This window comes from Falco biarmicus, chromosome 11 (genome assembly GCF_023638135.1).
Source record: "Falco biarmicus isolate bFalBia1 chromosome 11, bFalBia1.pri, whole genome shotgun sequence".
NCBI classification, from domain to species: domain Eukaryota; kingdom Metazoa; phylum Chordata; class Aves; order Falconiformes; family Falconidae; genus Falco; species Falco biarmicus.
This window is the reverse complement of record NC_079298.1, coordinates 30309754-30329761: the sequence shown is the minus strand read 5'-3', so window position 1 is coordinate 30329761 and position 20008 is coordinate 30309754. Positions and strand designations below refer to the sequence as shown.

The 20008-nt window shown below is 45.5% G+C and overlaps 1 protein-coding gene across 1 annotated transcript; it reads left to right on the top strand.

The window, feature by feature from the left end:
• Positions 1-903: 903 nt before the first annotated feature.
• Positions 904-19224, top strand: TMCO1 (transmembrane and coiled-coil domains 1). The gene is made up of 7 exons (XM_056356119.1): positions 904-1069; positions 2541-2618; positions 6064-6123; positions 9174-9220; positions 9810-9877; positions 13444-13588; positions 18880-19224. The coding sequence occupies exons 1-7, from the start codon at positions 1000-1002 to the stop codon at positions 18976-18978; spliced, it is 567 nt and encodes a 188-aa protein (XP_056212094.1). The 5' UTR covers positions 904-999; the 3' UTR covers positions 18979-19224.
• Positions 19225-20008: the final 784 nt, after the last annotated feature.

Here is a 20008-nt window from a genome sequence, read left to right as displayed (position 1 = left end):
TATTTCTGCTTTCTAGGTCTCCTTACCCCATTACAACTTGTGGATTGGTCTAGTTCTGTTGCTCCAGGTCTAATTGCCAGAGCCTCAATAAAAGTCAATTAAGTCTCTCTGCTAAATCCTTGCCATCATTTCACTGTCCTCGTTAGCGTTCTTGCCTCATCCCATCCGCGAGTATGTTACACACACAGAGCAATGCAAGCCTGACTTCCCTGCTTCCAGCCCCGTGAGCCACAGAACGCAGCACTCTGCTGCTGGCCATACGAGGAGCGCAACAAATCCTGCTAAAGGGCAGGCAACATTTGATCCCAGAAAATGCCTCCTGCCGCTCTGCGCTAACAGGGTGTTCATGCCATTGGCAAATCAACCCAGGGCACAATTTTAGAAACCAGGAAGGCTGCTTCCAGCCAACCCCTTCATGACTGCTAGGGGTACGTTCAACAAAAGCCAAAGCTTCGTGCGTCTTCCCCCGGAAAGGGCCTCGGAGCGGCTCAGGGGCAGCCCTGCGGGACACCACGGCCTGGCAAGAGGTGGGGAAGGGTGGCGCTGGCAGCAGGAACCCCACCGCGGGCCCTGCGCAGGGCCTGGGCATCACCAGTCCCAGGTATGCGGGACTCAGGGGTGTTGGGGCAGGAGGACGGGCCGCCCGGGTCGCAGGGCCGGCGCCTAGGGGCGGTCCCGCTCCCCACGGAGCGCCGTGCCCGCACATCCCCGCCGCCATGACAGGCCGCGCGGCGGCCCGAAGCCGCGCTCCCCCGTGCCAGCACTGGCAGCCGCTTCGCCCAATCAGAGCAGCGCCTGCTCGCGCTTTCCCCGCCCCTCGCTCTTCCCGCCGCTTCTCTCCCAGCGCCGCGGCCATTGGCCGGCGTCGTCTCCCGGAAGTGCGGCCACTCGCTTCCGGCCGTTGCTAGGCGACTGTGCTTCCCGGCAGCTTCCGGGTAGCGGGATCTAGTTCCGGGAGCGCGGCGGCGTTATTGGGGTCGGGGGGGTGGTGACGCCGCCATGAGCACCATGTTTGCCGACACCCTCCTTATCGTCTTCATCTCCGTGTGTACCGCGCTGCTGGCCGAGGGTGAGTGCCGGGCCCTCGTGGCGGCCTGTGGGCCTGTCCCGGCTGGGGCCGAGGGAGGGACCTGGCCCGGTGGTACCGCCCGCGGGAGACACGGGGAGGGGGCTGCAGGAGGCTGCTGCTGCTCTTCGCCTGTGCCGCGTCGCTGCTGGGACGGGAGCGGGGTGAGGGGCGGGGTTAGGGTCACTGGGGAGGGTGGGCGGAATGGCGGGAGAGCGTGTGGCGGAGGAGAAGCGGGGCAGCGACGGCTGGAACGGGGTTCAGTTACTCGGGACCACCCCGGGCCTGGTGCTTGCAGGCCGGTATAGGCACCCCAGAGGACAGTAGCCAATAACTCCTGGACAAAACTGACCTGTGGTGCAAAGTGGTGGGAACTGGGTTTGTTTCCTCTAGAAGTAGAACTGCTGTGGGAGGATGGGCTGTTTTCAGTGTGCCTGAAAGAGGACACTGGTGGTTTTTCTGTAGCTGTTCCAGGAAGGATGTGAAGAAATCGTCTCAGCTTGCAATGATGGTGACTTAGGTTGCTTGAAAAGGCTTTTTACATGGTAAGGTCTTGAAATAGGTGCAGCTTTTTAAGGTGGGGTTGTATAGATACCTTTTGGGGTAGTCAAAGTCAGAGGCTGTTCCTTTTTCCTGGTGCGGAGTTATATCCCCAAATCTCCATCCCAGAGCTGCAAGACACTATCTTTGGGCATTCAAGGGCAGGGAGAGTCCTAGGTGGAATATGGTACTTGCTTTTCAGGGGCCCTACTGCATTGCACTTGGGCTTAGATGGTATACAGATCCATTGCCTTTCACAGCACAAACCTGTGTTGACCTCAGAAGTGTGGGACTCAGCAGCACAACCCCGTTGTCAAACCAAAGCAAAAAAAAAAGGGGGGGGGGCAGGGGAACCTTTGTGTAGGAGCTCAAGATTAAACTGTTCACAAATCAGTGGTCCTGTACTTGTGGCATGACTCGTTTTGATCATGTTTGAGGGTGGGGATTTAAAGTGGAGAATCTCTTGAGGTCTCTTCTAGCCTAATATTTCTATTTCCTTTTTCAAAGTGTGACACTAGTAATGGGCAGGTCCTGGTAGGAGTGGGAATTATTCTTCAAGCCTTAATTAGGTGCTGTGAAAATGCAGAACACAAGGATGTTTATTGCCTTAATCAACTCCTGGTTTTAAGGTGAGCAACAGCTGGTAAATATGAGCAAGAAGGAACTGAATGAGTCCCACAAAATAGCCGTGCTCAGTAAGATAGCTGGTAACTTCTAAAGATGTCTTTTATGGGCACCATTACTATATGGAACTTGAGAAGAGGATTTGAAGGGAAGTGATGATATAGCTTGCTGGTGCTTTGTGGTACCTTTGCTGTATTGTAATGTGGTTTTGTAGACACGACGTGTATTTTTTGCATGTGTACTTGCTAACTTGTATCCCTGTTGCAAGAGCTCTTTACTTATCTACTTACTTACTGAGTCTTTGTTTCAGGTATAACTTGGGTGCTGGTATACCGAACAGACAAATACAAGAGATTAAAGGCTGAAGTGGAAAAACAGAGCAAGAAATGTAAGTGTTCTTCAGACATCAGCGAATGTGTCCTGCTGCTCCTGTTACACCCTGCTTTAGCAGGTGTCAAATTGAGTAGACTCTGTGATCTGAGAAATCCCAGCTGTCTCCTCTGCTGAGGGAGAGAGCTTTCTTCAGCTTGGATTTCATAGGAACCTGATTTTACATGTTATGCAAATCTGTACTGAGAGGACTTATTTCTGTCCTTTATTCTTCTCTTTTGCTAGAGGGAAGGTGAGTACAAGGACCTATCGCATTGTCTGAATTGCCCCTCCTCTTAATGGAGGGCAGAAGGGAGTATGAGATCAGTATGGCATCTTTTTTTTTTGAACATGAGTAGCTGGTGTCTGTATATGTAGATTCTTTTAGATGCCTGAAATGTTCAATGATGCAGTTTCTGCTTTTTAAGGGCAGGGGAGAATTTGAGAACTGTAGTAAGAAAGAACTAGGGCTGAAAAATGAATACCATGAGAGGAAAGCATTCTATGTAAAGATTAAAAGTGATGATTAATGGTGGTGGGGTGAATAAAGACAAAGGTATGAGCTGTCATCTGATATAAAAATAAATCATACTAGTGTAAACAGGGTGCAAATAGAATTGCTGAAGCGGGGAAAAATGTCCCAGGTTACTTCCATGAGAGGCCTGGGAGGGCTTGAACAAAGAATGAGTGAGGAAGGGAAAAGGGAGCTGAGGGTGAGCAGTCAGAAGGTATGCATCAGATAGCAAGAGGAATGGTAAATGGGAAGGTCTGAGCACGGAGAGTTCAGGTGAACCTGTCTGTATCAGAAGCCAAGGGGCAGCGGAGCAATTCAGCTGATCTTTCAAGCTCAGCTGTATGTACCTGCACAAGCTGCAGCAGTAAGAGACAGCACATGACAACTGTGGCCAAACCTGGACTAGTTTTACCTTAAAAATATTTCATCATGATGTCAGCACTCTTGGTGCATGAGAGACCAATATTATCAAAGCATGCTTTTTCCAGTCTGGCTTATTCCAGCCTTCCCCTGGGCAAAATAAAGCAAAGAGTTGAAGTATAGTCGTTCTTGTGTCACAGCTTCTAAATTAGGGACCTTTGTCATCACAGCAGTATCAGATGGGGATTATGACTCTGCCGGCCTCACTTTAATCCCACACTTTAGTCCCACGTGGCTCACAAAAATGTGTAGGGTAGATCTGGCCCCAGAAGAGCAAGTTGGAGAAGTAGTTGAAACCCAGCTGAAAAATTAAGAGTTAACGTCCTAATGTGTTTGAGCTGTGGAACTCCAAAAGCAGTTAGCAGAGCTTAATCTCTGGGGCTTAATGATTGCTGTAAGAGTTTAATGCTGTTTGTTTCTATAGCTCTCCTGGTATCTAGGCTATAATCTGTGAAGGGGAAGATGTGAGGTTCATGCATCTCAATTAGTTTCTAACCTCCTTGTTTGATTTCCCACCCCCAACAACAGCAAAAAAAGTAAAACTGAATAAGGAGTCACTAAAAATTCAGCTTTGCTTTTTTTTCCCACCTCCTGTGCTAAGAACATCTGGCTGACCTGATGGTTTACAGACAACTTGCAAAGTAGACCACTTGAGCCACACCTTCCAACTGTTATCTAACACATCTGAAACAGGAAAAAACACATTTGAGATCTTTAGGCTCTCCCCTGAGAGTCCTAGCAGTCCTTAGGATTTGCAAAACCAGATGGGCCAAGTAGTGTGCTGGAGCAGACATTGTTACTCACAGTCCTTAGTTTCACCTCTTCTTTCTATTGCGAGGCACAGCATTTGTTTGAGGCTGCTGCAGAGGTTATAGTAAGTGTTATGGGGTAACTCTAGAGACAGCCTTCAGCCTCACAAATTCACCACTAGAATTGCTGCTATGTTGTAATGTCTGTTCTCACAGACAGGCTTGCCAGACTGCCTGATGTTTACTTGTTCTGCTTGAACCATAAGGGAATTAGAGTTGTAAAGTTCCTTGAGGTTGGCATAAGGCTTAGTGGTGCTGTCTAGGATGAAACTGGGGTCTAGAGGAGACCCTTTCTTCGGGCTGGGAGCACTAGGTGAGCCTGACGAGGGTCAGGATTCCCCAGCTGGGTTTAGAGTTGGGGGTCATGGGACTGAGCACTAGGGTTTGGATGGAGTGATCAGGATCCCCTAGTTGGACCTGGCTTAAGGAGGCTTATGGAGAGAGCATTCTGTGGGTGTCTTGTGTCATCTGGCACCTCCCTCCAGCATTCCCTCTGAGCAGACTTCCCTGTTTTTTCCCTTTGTACTAGCCTTCCCTGTCAGAGAGATGCTTGTTTGTTGGAGAAAACAGTTGTCTTGCTACATTACCATGGAAGAGATGATGTTCAGGTATCCTGTTTGGGCTAGTGTGGTTTTCTTAGCAGTTGTGACTCGCTTATCTTAGGTATTTCATAAGGAAGCACTACAAATCCTTGTGTGACTTGGAAGGCTGTCTGTCTTTATTTCACCTGTGCTTTGAAATCAAGGCTAGAAGAGCTGTGCTGAGCTACTACTTCATATGAGAGAAGTCCTAATGCTCAAGTCTCTAAGCTGATTCTGTGAGCTAACAAGGAGCCAGGTCTGTTGATAGAATAGATATAGTACCGGTATGTAGAGTTTAGAGTAAAAAAGGGCTGCTATCTGTTGTTAGACCGTAGTCAAGCTTTATCATCTTCACTTCTTGAGTACTTCTGTTATAGGGTTTAAATTAAAATGTCTCTTACTTCCTGGAAAAGCTCTTGCTGTCAGCAGAAGAGCACTTGCAGATGAGCAGCCCGCTTACTGTGTTAGGTTCACTATGCTGGCTTTATGTTAGGCTTTTTTTTTTTTGCTGCAGTAGTAGTTTGCAGATGCTTGGTGAGTGTCTGATCTGGGGTTTTCGTAACTTTGAGCTTAGGCTCCTACTTTAAAATATTGGAAATGTTTCAGTACTAATTAATTGAAGAATGGAGAGGCTGTGGCCGACTGCTTGGACAGCATTTCCCCTGAGAATGCCTGCCTGTGAAGAAGGGATGTACGAGAACACAGGCTTTCCTGTGTTCTGCTTCCCACTGCAGATAATCGGGAGCAGAGCTTGCCACAAAGCGCTTTTCATTACACTTGCTGAATCAAAAGTACTGTCTAGTACTAATGACAAATCAGCAAGGGTCATTTGAGCCAAAACTGTCCCCAGACTGCTCAGTTAACAATGTAATGGGCTCTTGACAGAGGTTAAAATTAACTCTTTAAATAGTCTGATATCTTATCCAGGGTTTTGAAATTTTTTTCGTTATTTTTAAGTGTTCGGTGAAGTCAGCCTTGGTGGTTTATAACTTGTTGATTCTGAATATGTTCTTAGTCATACCTAGCTTCCCTTTGTGCCCCTGCTCACTAAAGGAGTAAAATGCTTTGTTTGGTATGTGGAAAAGCAGTAGTGATATCCCTATGCAGAAATGATGGAATATCTTTCTTTTTACTTGGTAGTGGAAAAGAAGAAGGAAACGATAACTGAATCAGCAGGCCGACAGCAGAAGAAGAAAATAGGTAAGACTGGGAAACAAGCGTGGTGCCCCAAGAATGGGGGAAAGTTGAGAAATTTATGGAAGTGATTATCCTTTCCTTCCTTTCAAAACTATTTAAAAGTACTGAACTATGCAAAACAACATGGTAGATGTTTAATGGATGCAAGCTTTAGAAAATTCTGTTATCTGCTGGACTCTAGTAAAACGTGCAGCAAAGCTCAGTTAAATTATTACAGAAATCGTGGCAGGAACACTTCTGAGAGCTCCTGGGAGTTGGTTTCCTCATTCCTTTGTAACACCAGGTAGCTGGATTAGTCATTTGATCTGTACAAAGCTTGGGAATAATTATAAACATATCTTCAAACAGTTCCTCCTAGGTATAAAACCTGTTATCGTTGGACTCCTGAAGGGACAGGAGCCAAAATTCTTCCTCTTGCGCATTTTCAGTTCTTAATCTTGACCTGTGTGGAATGAATGCTACTTGGTGGATAAGACAACTTTTTAATGTTGCATGCTGTTGTTACATATGGGCACTTTTGAATGCATGGCAATGACTTTTTTGCAGAGCACCATCCAAGCTATGTACATAGCAGCAAATATTTCACTTGTGCTTGGACTAAACTAATAAACAGGAGAAGCTGAAGAATTCAGATGTTCCACCAATTTTTTTATACACTGAAATAATCTTGTTTTGCAAATGAAAAACAAAGCACAAAGGGACTAAGAACAGAACTTAGGAAATGACCACTGATTTTGTTTGCTATGGTGCTTGCTGGACAAGCCTAAGATACTGATTTTTTTTTTTTTGCAAGTGCTGCATAACTTCAGTGTTTCATTTGTTTTCAGGCAAAGCTGAATTCTTAGTGTTTCTGAAAAATCAGGCCCTAAATGTCAAGTTGGACATCCAGAAAATGACTCACAGCTGTTTGCTTTTGAAGTCTCTGATTCCAGTAATTACTGGATGTCAAATCATTCTGCAAGGTGTAGCATTGTTGTAATAGCAAACTTACTTGAGCTGGAGTTCCTTTAAATTCTACCATTCCAGTTTAAAAAGAAAAAAAGAAAGCTGAGGCTTTACAGGTAAGTTACAGCTGTGGTATAGACCTGCCTCAGTTGCCACCTGTTTTGTGCACATCATAAAGCAGGAGGTATGCGTAAGAGATTACTTGGTTACATAAAGGATGAATCATGCATGTGCACAAGGAGATGGGGTGAAAGTTGCATGGGAAGGTGTAATTTGGTGTTGCTTATCAAACTTCTTATTTCAAGTGTAAAGTGAACCAACTTCAGTTACATTGTGTCTGAGTCACCTTTCACACTGCTGGAACAGGACACCTTTAACATCACTGTGCAGCCTTCTCTCATTTCAGCTTAAGGAGTCTGTTTGTTAGCTTAAACTTTGCTACTGCTTTCTGTGTCCATGTGCCCCTAGAAGAAAAGACAGTGATGTTCCCAGAAGTCCACATGAGTGCTGGGTAGACAGCAAAACAAAAATAAAAAACCAGTGCTGGCAAATGATATTACTGCTGTATCCCAGTGTCCCATGGTTTATGTTCCAATGAGTAGAATAAAGACTATTTTGGACTCCAGGGTGCTGCTTGTTGACCCAGTCCTCTTTGTGTCTGCCTCCATTCAGCTGTATAGTGAAGACCTGGGCAGGAACAGACCATTTATGCAAGGTGGTAGAACACCTGGAGCCTGTTTGTTCTGTAGAAATGGCTGAGAAACAGGTCAGGTATATTGAGGGGGTAAGGGCTGAATTCTTTATCCTTGTGTAACCTTTAGCCCATCTAAATAGATGATTAGTTATGTAGCAGAGGGGAAAAAACAAGTATTTGTGCCAAATGTGATGCCTAAAGAGCTGGCCTGAGGTTGCTGAAATGTCCCAGAACGAAACGCTCCACCTGGGTCAGGAAGCAGGTATCTGGGAAGTTCCTGCCAGAGTGTATGGCTTGTAGTTAGGAGCAATTGAAAGCAGCAGTGAGGATTGTAAGAAATTGGATAAGGGTGGTGTTATGGCTTTTCATAAGTTACTCTGAGTCCCTGGGTTTAGCAGCAGCTTGGAAGGTAACTGTTGAGCTTCTGTGCTGTGGGCCTCTTGTACTGAAACTCCAGCAGGGATCCACTGGACAAATTGCATGCTGGATAGCCCTTGGCAGTCCTCCTGCATCCCCCCCTCTCTTTTTTTAACACGGTTCTCTGGATATTTCTTCATCGTCCACATACTTCATCTAGGTGTTGCTTCCAAGCCTTGGCTGCCCCTCTGGATCCCCAGTCTGAGAGGAGCACAGTGGGGATGTGGGGCGAGAAGGGTGGCAGATGATGGATAATGCTCAAGGCCAGAGAATTCTCCATTGGGGGTTATGAAAAATGCCTTCTCAGAAAACTGCGCATCTTTGAGGCTTGTGGTGACTTAAGGACAAGCTGAATTTCCAAAGGAGTATTTTAAAGTATTCACTGCAAAGCATAGTTATATGTGCGTTACTGGGAATTCACGTAGGAAATATTTTCCTCTTTGGGGAATCTTCTAGGTGTGACAAGGGTCTGAAATTTATTACCAAGACCAGCAGGATATTAGTGTTGCTGAGGTGTGGCTCCCAGCTCTGTATACAGTTTCAGCATCCCTACTGATATATAAATAAGGATTTCATTTTGGAGATAATGTATTTATACTGGTGAGCCCGATGTGCAGCAAATTGAGACTGCTCCCTTTGGAAAGTGTGACATAGAGGCGCTGTCTCTCTTTTCTGGCAACATTGTTCATGCTACTATGTTAGTTGGTTGAGTTGGCAAATTTGACATTCTGTGCATTTCTTTCAAAAGTGCTGAACGTGTGATTCTAGCCGCCTCCTCTTTTGTGCCTGCTGTGCTGCATGTTGCTGTGGTGGAGCAGCAGTTGGCTATGTACAGTTTTTTCACTTTCTACTGTCTGGCATAGAGAGCTGGAGTTGATTTTGGAAGTGTTTTATTTGTTCGGAAAGCCAAGAAGGTTAAGTCTTCCTGGAAATGAAAACACTTTGGCTTCTAGGTTGTTATAACTGGTTATAACTGTTATTGTTTTTGTCTTTCCAGAGAGACAAGAAGAGAAACTGAAGAATAACAACAGGGACTTGTCAATGGTAAGAAAATTAAAGCCACTTCCTGACTGCTGAAGATTTCCATCTGCTTTTCAACAAAGACTTTGGTTGGCAGACAGCAAGTTTTCCTCTTGAAAGGTCCTTCTGGATTATTCCACTAGCTGCAGATCTCAGTATGAGCCACAGAGTTCTCCAGCAGTTACTGCCTCATCTCATGCCCAGCCTTAGCTATTTCCATCTCCATGATGTGTTTAAAGTAGAATTAATTTGTCTGACTTCTTCGTGTAAGTTCTGTCTTTGTAATAATCTCCTGCTGATTGGTTGTACCAGCTTAAGGAAAGAAAACCCAACCTGTGGAAGGTAACAGGACACTTCTAGAGCTTCTCTCCTGCCTTGCCCCAAATCAGTTTGTCACATCAGTGGTCCACTCTGTGGCTGCCTTTGTACCCAGCTGTTGACCAGACTTCTCTTTGGGAATTCTCTGGTCACTTTTGCAATGCCTCTGGCTTCTGGGTCACCTTTTTGTCTTCTAGACTCCAGTGATGCTGTACAAAGCCTGTTCTTAAGGGTGTGAGCTCATAAACCCTCAGCATAGGCCTGTTTTGATTATTTCTGACCTTTCTGCTTGCAGGTTCGGATGAAATCCATGTTTGCCATTGGCTTCTGCTTCACTGCCTTGATGGGAATGTTTAACTCCATGTAAGTATCAACTTTATGGATTTTTCTTAAATTCTCACGGTGAATGTATTCTCTGCCTTCCCTTTATCATCTGAAGTGTTACAGTGACAAGAGTCCATCCAAGAACAATAACTAATCTGTTTAAAATGAATCAATAGTTGATATGAAGATGCAGTTTGGTCACCATATGCGTGCTCTGCTCAAGAGGGAACACTGCATGCTGAATGTAATCAAATTGAATAAATTGCATTCAGTCTAGACACGACTCTTAACATCCTTCCTGCATGGGAACATCTCTACTGGGGCAAGTTTGGTAGATGTCAGGCAGGCAGCTACAATCTTCAGCTTCTTTGGCTTTGCTGTGACCAAAGAATGCTCGTGCAAGCAAAACTTGGTCAGCTCCCTTGCCCTTAGAAATGAGCTGTAATTGCAGAGTTTGTTGTTGCCCTACTTAAGGTGATCAGAGTCAAGATACTAACAGGCCCAGGCATGGGCTTGAATCTTCCTTTTGCTTTAAAAATTACCTGGGAGAGGTCTAGTTTCAAAAAAAAAAAAAAAAAAAACACCTACAAATAAAGCACAGACTGATTTGCATGGTTATAGGCAGCTGTGTTTCAGATATGCAAAAATGAAAGCCTGTGCTTGACTTCCAAAACTTGATTCAGTCTTGAAATATGAACTTCTCATTGGCTGTTAAATCTGAACGTGGCATGAATATGGTTGGTGTAACCTTTGGGAGGCTGCTTAATAGCTGGGCATTATACTTGTCCTGCAAACAGGAATTTGCGTTCTTGGGCACCAAAACCTTTGGCCTCTGTTGCTGGCAGTCCCCAGGAGACAGTCAATTGTTGTTTTACTGCAGATCTGTGGGAGGATAAATTGCAAATAGGGGCAACATAATAACAGAAGTGCCACTGTGTGGATTCTTACTTATTCAGCTTAGAGTTCAGCACGTAGCATTTTCTGGAATGCTGTGAAACTGAGCAGAGGAGCACTGCACTGAAGGACTTTAAAATTTGGCTACAATCTTGAGTCATTGATGTCTCATTTCACTGCAGCCCTGAGTTGGGATGGAGGTGCATTGTGAGTCATGTGCCCAGCCACGTAGCATCTGGGGTGGGGGAGATTTATAGTGCTTCACCTGAGGCCTTTAAGTGCTAGCCTAGCTATTTGGGTGCAATACAACCACCACCACCTCTGCCCCTAAAACAAACTGAAAAATAAACCCCCACAACCCACCTTACTCTGCCCACTTTGTTAAAGTGTGAAGAGGCAGTTGAGAGTATGCTGTGACTGACAAGTGTTACAGGACTGGAAGTTCATTAATAACTTTAGGAAGAACTGATTTTGGTTAAATCCTGTGAGGCACCTGCTTCCATAGATATTAACCTAAAAAACCAGTTTATTAGCTGCTTCTCCTTTAAAACCACCAAGTTTACTTGTCTTGTTCCTCTTTTGAGGATTCCTGCCTGCAGAGACCATGCTACCAGACACAGAGTTGTTGCGAAGCTTTGCTTTTGGGCCTATCTTTCCTTTAACTGGCTCTTTCTTTAGAGGAAACCTGGACTTGAACAGCAGGATTATCCAAAGAGCTTGCTCTTAATTCAAGCTGAAATTGCTTTCTTGCTAATAGCTGAGGCTGTTGAACTCAAATGTAAAGATTTGGCTGTCTGGCCTCTGGGGCTGGATAAATTTTTGCCTCTGGTCTCAGTACAAGGTAGCTAGTGTGTGTGTGTCTGGATGGCAGCTTTGGTGGGTTGCACCTGCACTGTCTGAAGCCGATAGAGTGGTTTGATGGAGCTGGTTCTCACTGATACATTGTCATCCTCTTGACATAACAGAGGGCAGCTGCTTGTCTCAGGAGGAGAGTACTTCAGTTATGAATTCAGAGGCTCTTAGCTTCCCTCTGGGGAACCGCTGCTGCCAGGTCATCCGTGGAGGCGCTGTGGGTGTGGTAGGAAAAGAAGGAAAATAGTGGCTGACACCTGCAGTGGCTATAGCCTCATTTGCTTGCCTTTCCTGTTCTTGAATGAGTTTGTTGCTCTGGGGAACAAAAGGAACAGGAATTGCATGGAATTAGCATGATGTGCTGCCCTTTGGACAAGTACTGTGCAGGTGCTGCTACTCTGTGGCTGGGCACCTTACCTTTGCCAAGTGCCAGCTTAGCCAAAATGGAAATTACTGTGATGACTCTCTCTTAGAGTGTCAGTAGTAATGGGGCAGCAGGGTGGGCCATGCTGGAAGGCTGTTTTAAACGCAAAGAGCAGAATGCTGTGCTGAAGATGAGCATTTGAATGACTCTTGTGGCTTAAAAGGCGTACTAGGACAGTGAGTTCTGTAGCAGTGGTGGCCTCCAAGCAGATGGGATTTTTCCTGGGAGAGAGATTAGCTTCTGTGTGTCTCTATTTTCTCTTGTCAAAAACTTTTTAATGCAGTCAGTTCTCTTGTCTTACTCTAGGAGTTGTGTGTTTCAATACCCCTTCATAACTGTGAAAACCTGCTGGAATTAAAAGCAGGTACCTTGGGGTGCTACTGCTGAAGTACTTGTCATTCTCACAGCAGGAATAACGCAGAATTTTAAGCCACTGGGGGATGTTACAAGGAGATAAACATCCGTTCCTAGCTCTTTTGCCAAACTGCCTGTGAGATGTAAACAAAATTGGTGTGTGTTTGAGCTGTAGCTGTGTGAATGCATCTCCACAGGAAAGAAGGCTCATTTAGGATCTCTTGAAACAAGAAACACCTGTTAGAAAATCAGCACATGCAGAGAAAATAACATCCAAATATACACATGCTGATGAGGCATCATACAGACTTACTTCAAAAGATTGGATCAACTGTCGGGGTTGGGAGAAATCTTTGCAAACTGGCCAGAATTCACACTCTGCCTGATGCCCTGGAATGTGGACCTGGAGGGGTTCCAGGAGCAGGACAGACTGCTTGGAATATGTGGTGTCATCCTGCCTCTGCACTGCCTTTGTCTTCGGAGCTAATGCAGAGGAGACTGTTGGTATTAAAAAGCATTCTTTTGATGGCTGTCTTCTGCCAAGAGGCATAGCTGCTCTCAGAAAGGAAAGGTGTCTTTGGTTTATTCTCTGCTTAAAAAAATGCTTTTTCACCTAAAGCACAGAGTCCACCTTCTCGTGGTAACTGCAGTACGGCAGGGTGAGAGTGATCCATCTTTTAGTCAAGTGCTGACTGTGTTCTGAGAAGTGATCTGCTAAATTTGACTTTTGAATAAAATGCACCAATAAAACCACGGTTGGTGTTTCGCAGTTTATGAACCAACAGCTTGTCCAGCTGATAACTTAAATCACTATGAACACTTTGACTATGGCAAAACTGTTTTGAGGGAAGCCTGCTTACCCTGTGGATGATGGGCTCTGGAGGGATTTGAGAGAGGTGTATTAAGTTGCCTTGGTCTATTGTATATAGAGGTGGGCTAGAGAAGACAGCCTGGCTTTTTAGCCTCCCATGTGGTCTTATCTGCTCTGGTGGCCTGTTAAAGATGCTCACTTCACTTGTTCTTTCTACAGCCAAAGACTCTTTTACTGTCCCCAGTTGTGATCCAGTGCTTTCGTTTCCAGATTTGATGGTCGAGTGGTGGCAAAGCTTCCATTTATTCCCCTCTCATACATCCAAGGTCTCTCCCACCGCAATCTTCTGGGTGAGGATTACACTGACTGCTCCTTCATCTTCCTCTACATTCTCTGCACAATGTCAATCAGACAGGTGAGTACGTTTCAGTGTTTCTTGCATGCCTGGAGCAGGGAAAGCACATCTCCATCCATAAAGAGGAGTCTCTTACTGCTGTCCAGTTTTGCATGTATAATCTTTGATATGCGTGTGGTTCCTGGTTTCTGTGTTTGCCTTCATTCCTATGCTTCGTATTCAAAGCAATTCTAGGTTGGGATCAGCCACTATCCTGGACTGACATGGAAGACTTGACTGGAGATTTGCACCAGGGCGCTAGGACAGAGTTGGCAGAAATGGGTTCCTTCCTCATGCATGTGTCTGAACTTTGCAGTGTGACATACCAAGAGATTGTCTCCATCAGAAGCCAGTCTAAGTACTGCTTCTTAGTAATTATGACTTTTACAGTAATATGAGAAAAGAGAAGTGTAGCATCTTTAAGGGAGGCTTCCTTCATGGCTTGAGGCTCTATAAAGGTTCAATGAGTCCATAAAGTTGCTAGAAAAGCAAGGAAAGAGTTAAACCTGTTCTTTTGGGTTTGTCCTTCCTGTTTTTACTGACTTCGTGATTTTATTTTTTTTTTTTTTTCCCCAGGGTCTTAAGAGCTTTGCTTTTGGTGTCAAGACTCTCCCAGTGCTGGGGTTGTGACACAGAAAGGGGGTCTGGTGTGGTAAGCCAGGAGTAGGCTACACACAGCTCTCTGGCAAAGCTGGCTAGTCCTATCTTTTGGAAAGAGAAGCACCAGCAAGGAAGAGGGAAGCGCTTGTTCGGGAAGGTTCACTAGCAGCTTAAGTGGCAGAATGGCCGGTGAGGACAAGTGAGCCTTCTCAGTGCAACCAGGAGTCTTTAATTTGTTTTCCAAATTTCCCCAGAGAGTGCTGGGGATAAATTAATAGACTCTGAGGGCTGGATGAATGCAAGTGCAACTAGCTGGAAATTATCTGTTCTTCTGTATTTGTATTTCCTTTTTGTTCAATTCTCTTCCTGAATTCTTGCTGCTTTTCTCCTTGACTTGTTGCTTTTCCTTAGAGAGTGCCAAGGGACTTAGAACAACTTAAAGCAGATCAGCAAAGGGAAGCGATGCCAGCTGCTGTCAGAAATTTGGATGAGCTTGATGAAGTGGCTTCATGATAGCGAGTTCCTTTAGCCATGAAGTGCATGCTAGTGAATAGAGTTCTCTGTAGCCCTCTGCATTGAGTGCTTGTGTTGAAATGGATCTGTGTCTGATCCTGTGCAAAAGCAGGTAATGAATTGTAGAATAAGTTGTGTTGAATGGTCACCTGGAGGCCACCTAGCACACCCCTCAGTCTGTGCAGGGCCATCTTCAGAGTACCAAAGGCCAGGGGCTTCCTCATTCCTCATTGTGTTTACTGCAAGACAAATCTTGTTTCGCTTCCTGGTTACTGGAACAGTATTTGCTGCTTTGAAAGAAATGAGACCTTAAAAGGTCTCTAAAAAAACTCTTAAGGATCATCTTCCAGAATACCTGGGATGCTGTGGTCTGATGCTATTCCTTCAGGCAATCTTGGCTGGTGCTGCTCTGTATTATTCACCTGTTACATGGAAAGTCCCTTCTTTCCAATGTTGCAGATTATTATACAAAACTAACACTGTCAGCAAGATTTTCTGCACCCATTGTGTTGACTGGGGAACTCCCGTACTGAAAAATCCCCCACGGATTTTTTTTTATCAAAAAATACAATTCCTGTGGTTAATTCTAGTCCTGGGCATTTCCTGATGTTTTCTATGGTGAAATCAGTAGACAGCATGAACTGAGTGGTGGTCCAGTCTGGTTCTGGGCAGAAATGCTGAGCTATTTGCAGTGAGTTGGGCTTTCAAGAGAAATTCTGGAAAAAAAATTGGCCTTGTGCTTGAGAGTTCATGCTGATGGCCCTGTGGAGGATGGAAGATACCTTATTGCTTTGGAGAAGAGTGGTTCTGCTCTGAACTGTTAAGACTGCAGTCTTCATAGTGCTGCCTTATCTATGTGGTTGTGGTTAACTATACCTGCAGTTCTCCAGCTGTTGGGCAGCTCAGTTTCTTCCTCCTCACTATGTGGAGGGAAGGGCAGAGACCAGCCATATTAACTTGTGCAAATGCTAGGAACTGAAGCTGTGATTGCTGGCATCCTGCTCTTGGCTATACTGCTATTTGAAAGAACTTAGGTGATAACAGCATTGCAAAGAGGAATTTGAAGGGCTGCTAGAGGCCAGGGGAGAAGGGAAGAAAGTAATTAAGGGCTTAAAACATGCCAAAGACTTGCTTTCTATGACCTTGGAGGTGAAAGCTTGGTGACCCTTTGTGTTTCAGTGTGTGCAGAAGGGGAAATCTCACCAGGTTGGCTTCAAAGCAGCTGTTAGCCCAGGGGAGGAGAACTGATGTGAGAGTTACTGTCTGACTTGATGCTGCTGATACAAGAGGAGGAGTGGAGTTGTACCAAAAATCAGGGAACAGGTTGTGAACAAACACTAAGGAGACCATACTGCCCTCATCCTTCCCTTAAATCCTGGAGCTGCCTGTGAAGGGATCATAGACGGGAGAGAGACGTCCCTGTGGAGCTTACAAGTAGAGGAACTTGTGTGTGTGAAAAAGGTGACCTGGAGGGAAGTGCAGGGGGGTACGTGAGGGTGGGGAGACTAGCTGGACAGTGATTAAACTGACATTAGTGGGATGGGCAGTAGCAGCATCAGGCAGTCTCTTCATGTGGTCCTCAGGCATGTGGGGGTGATAAACTCTTCAAACACAGACTGGGAAGCTTGTTGCTTGTGACCTGGCCAGCATCTCCCAAAATAGTCAACTCACAGTGAGTAACTTCCTTTGCGCTGTTCCCAGCTCTCCCTGGCACGTAAATCCTGTCCCCTAGTTCCTCCTGCCTTCCTGTTTGGAGAGAGGAGGGTTGCTGGGAGAGGCCTTCCAAGGGTCCTTGAGCTGTTGGGTTTCAGCTGGGAAAAGTGCCGCTGGGCTGGGTGGGAGGCTTAATTGTCAGGGTTACATCCTCTGTCCCTGCTCCTGTTTCTGGGCTCCCAGCCTTCACCTGTGCTGTTTGTGAAGAGGAATATGCTGCTATTCCTCAGGCGTTTGCTGGTCTTCACTTCCTTTTCACACACGCCTGAACTGTAGATTAGGCTGCTTCTCTCTGAAATATGTTCCCAGTGGGAAGGGGAGCCAGCAATTATCCCTGCTGCCAGGAGTGCACTTTCCCACAAGGGGGCAGGGAGCTACTCACTGCCTTGTCTTTGAGGTCCCTTCAGGGTTTGAAGACAAAAGCAGAAGCAGCTCCTGTCCTTCCTGCAGTCATTTGAGGAAAGGTCAGAAGAGCTCAGATGTGGAATTTAGGTCCTTAAGTCTTACGGTCTTCCCTCCCTGCTCCTGAAGGTGATGCTCTTGGTCATGTCAGAAGTAGACTCTGTGGGCGTCCTTGTGCAACATGGCCCACAAGAGACAGGACAGGTTTCTGTTGGGCCTTGCTCCAGCCCTGGTGTTTCCAGCTGTGTAGATTTCAGGATTGCTGTCCAGCGAAACTTTCTTTGCAGCTAGTGCAGAAGGCTAGCTGCCTTCCACAGCAAGGAGGGGACTGCTGTGGAAGGGTAATACTGGAGAGTGGCTGTAGTCTTGAATCCACATACAGACACGTTGTCAACACTCTCTTGGAACTGTCCGAGCAGATGAAGTGAACTTTAGCACCACAGTTCTCTTCCCTTGATACTTAAAGGAATAGGGAGGAGACAGTGCATGCTTACTTGCTTCCATGGATGCTCCGTTAGGATCTCTGTGCTCCGTGGTGAGCCAGTACAAAGCTGGGAAGAGCCTGATCCTGCCTGCTGCTGACTCTGCAGCACCCTCTGGTGTTGCTGAATCTGTCCCTTGGCTGCTCTTGGTTTTCTCCTTTCTGTCTCCTGACTCGGGACGCGTTGAGAAGGGGAACTGCGTGAAGGAGCCTCCCACAGTAAATTCTCTCATTCAGTTGCTGAATATCAACCAGTGGCTGATTTATGTAGGCCATGGACTAAACCTGATATGATTCCTTTTCAAGTGTTCCCTTCCCTTACTTTAATGCTCGCGTATGGGCTGAAACCTTTCTTTCCGTAGTCTCCACCTGGAATGATTCCCCATTTTTTAAAATTTTTTAGTTTAGCTACTGTGGAATTATGAAGCTCTGTCTGCCTTTTTTTTTTTTTAAATTTTGTTCTCTTACCATGATCAAAATGGTCAACTCTGACCTCGCTATCTGACCTATCCTGACATTTATTTTGGAGAGGACATTCAGGTTTGAGGAGAATCCTTCTTCCTCCTTTTGTTGCCTTGATAGCCAGGACTCGGCTGGTGACAAGAGGAGGACACTGTTGTTTTCTTTTCCTTGCATCAGATATCCCTGTTTTGCTAGCACATTTTAATGAGCAGCCTCTTGAGCTGTAGTTATTTACATTGAAGGATGAAACTGTAGTCACACTACTGCAAAATTTGAATTTCAGAAAAATCAAGAAAAACATCAAATTTAAATATTCTGCTGTATGTTTTAGCTGACGTCTGGCTCTGCTACTTAATTCTTTGTTGTTTTGCACTGAAACACCCTGCTCAAATGCAGATGAGGTCATCTCAATAGTCAGTTTTGGGGTTTTGCTACATATGTCCTGTTACACTGCATGTCTCCACCAAACCATTGTTCTGTCTGCATCACCAGCATTCAGTTAATTCTGTGCCTAAGCTCCTGACTTGAACTTGGCACACACCCTGTTTGCCATGTTGCTGACCCAAATTCCAGCTGCATTAGGAGAGAGTCTTCCTCGCCAGCTTGCAGACCCTCAGGCTCTGATGGCTGCCATCAACAGTGGCTTTTGGATCTTGTGAAAACAGAGGGCTACTTTCGTTCTGCCTGTGAACAGATGTTAGGAACCCGCTCCTGTGCGTGCACTGCAGTTAAATTGCAAAGATAGCTATTGTAGGTTGATTTTTAAATTGACCCGTGTGCAAAGACATTAATGAGGTACCTGCCAGCTGGCTGTGTGGTGTGTAGCTGGAGGTGGAAAAGATTCCTCAACCAAAACGCAGATTTAATGATCAGATGGCTTTTGTTGAGGGGGGTGAGAGTGGCCCAGCTCTAACTGTAGCTGTTGTGGATGGTTGTCTGGCTGTGTGCTAAGCCTTTTTGAATTTATAGGGATAGAGGCCCAATATATGGGAGCCAGAGTGGTAAGGCTATGTGGGTAAGAAACTGAATCTGTTGAAACTAGTAGGAAGGTTGTGCTTGTAAGCAGAGTTGGAATTTCTTCCTTTTTGTTTCCCTCATCACGGTCTGATATTGTCATGCTCCTCTTTTCCTGTTTTTGCAGAACATCCAGAAGATGCTTGGACTTGCTCCTTCCCGGGCTGCCACCAAGCAAGCAGGGGGCTTCCTTGGCCCACCACCTCAGGCAGGGAAGTTCTCCTAAAGCACACTTACGGCCTTTGTTGAAGGTCTGACCGGTGCACAAGACTGCCTTTGGGAGGTAACAAGATGGGATTCTGCACCAGGCTTCAAGTGTCCAAAACCAGCCTATGCAGTATTTGCCACGGTCATGGAAACATCTTCCTTTTGGAGTATTCTACCAGCAGTTGTTTGCTCATCAAACCAAGAAAGTTCTCAGAAGATAATTTGACCTTTTGTTTCTGAGAAATAAATGGCATGGGCATGTTTATTTAAATGTGTCTTAATTGCGCTGTAGGACAAGGAAGAAATACATTGATGTAGTGCAGCTATGTTGGTATCATCTACTGCTGCTGAACCCTTTATTGCCTGAGTGGCTATGACAGCAGCTTTTTTGTTCGTGCTTCTTAGTTATTTGGTGAAGCAGAAGACAGTGTAGAGAGCTTCCTGGCCTAAGAAGCAAGCTTTTTAAAATGCATACTGCTCAGTCTGTTTAGCAGTCTTGTTGGCTGAAATCTGCTCACCTTGTTTAAAAGGGGTGAATAAATCCTGCTGCCACTCTCAAGTTAGGCTGACTGTTTTCCTGAAGCGAGCAGTACCCCAGGAGCTATTAATTTCTTGCTTCTGTGACTAGGGGTTTATCATCCTGTAACTCTTACTGGGAGTTTTTGACTAGATGCATGGCAAGGGGATACATCTCAAATACCTTATGGCAGTGTGGAGCACGTGCAGGACCATATTAAATAATCCAGTTTTTAGTAGTTGTTACTAATAAGTACGGGGCACTCTTACAGGACCATTTAAAGATAAATCATGAGAGTGGAACCTCTGTTCAATACTCTACCTTTCAGAAATGAGTATTTGGCAGGTAAAGAAAGCATACTGTGTACTGATGCTGCCTGCCTCTAAAGTTGTGCTTTTTGTTTTGTTTTTACTTATCATTGTGTCTGGTGTGGCTGCAAACTTCCACAGGGAACAGCCCTAGCTGTGTAATTCCTGTTTCCCTAGCATAGCCTCTCTTAGTTCAAGCAAAGCAAGCTCTGACAGCAAAGCCA

Excerpts from the sequence above, each read along its gene's own strand:
- TMCO1 (XM_056356119.1), top strand. The coding sequence starts at position 1,000 with ATGAGCACCATGTTTGCCGACACCCTCCTTATCGTCTTCATCTCCGTG. Across the intron at positions 6,124-9,173 it reads ACAGCAGAAGAAGAAAATAG|AGAGACAAGAAGAGAAACTG; the intron begins GTAAGACTGGGA and ends TTGTCTTTCCAG. Across the intron at positions 13,589-18,879 it reads GCACAATGTCAATCAGACAG|AACATCCAGAAGATGCTTGG; the intron begins GTGAGTACGTTT and ends CTGTTTTTGCAG.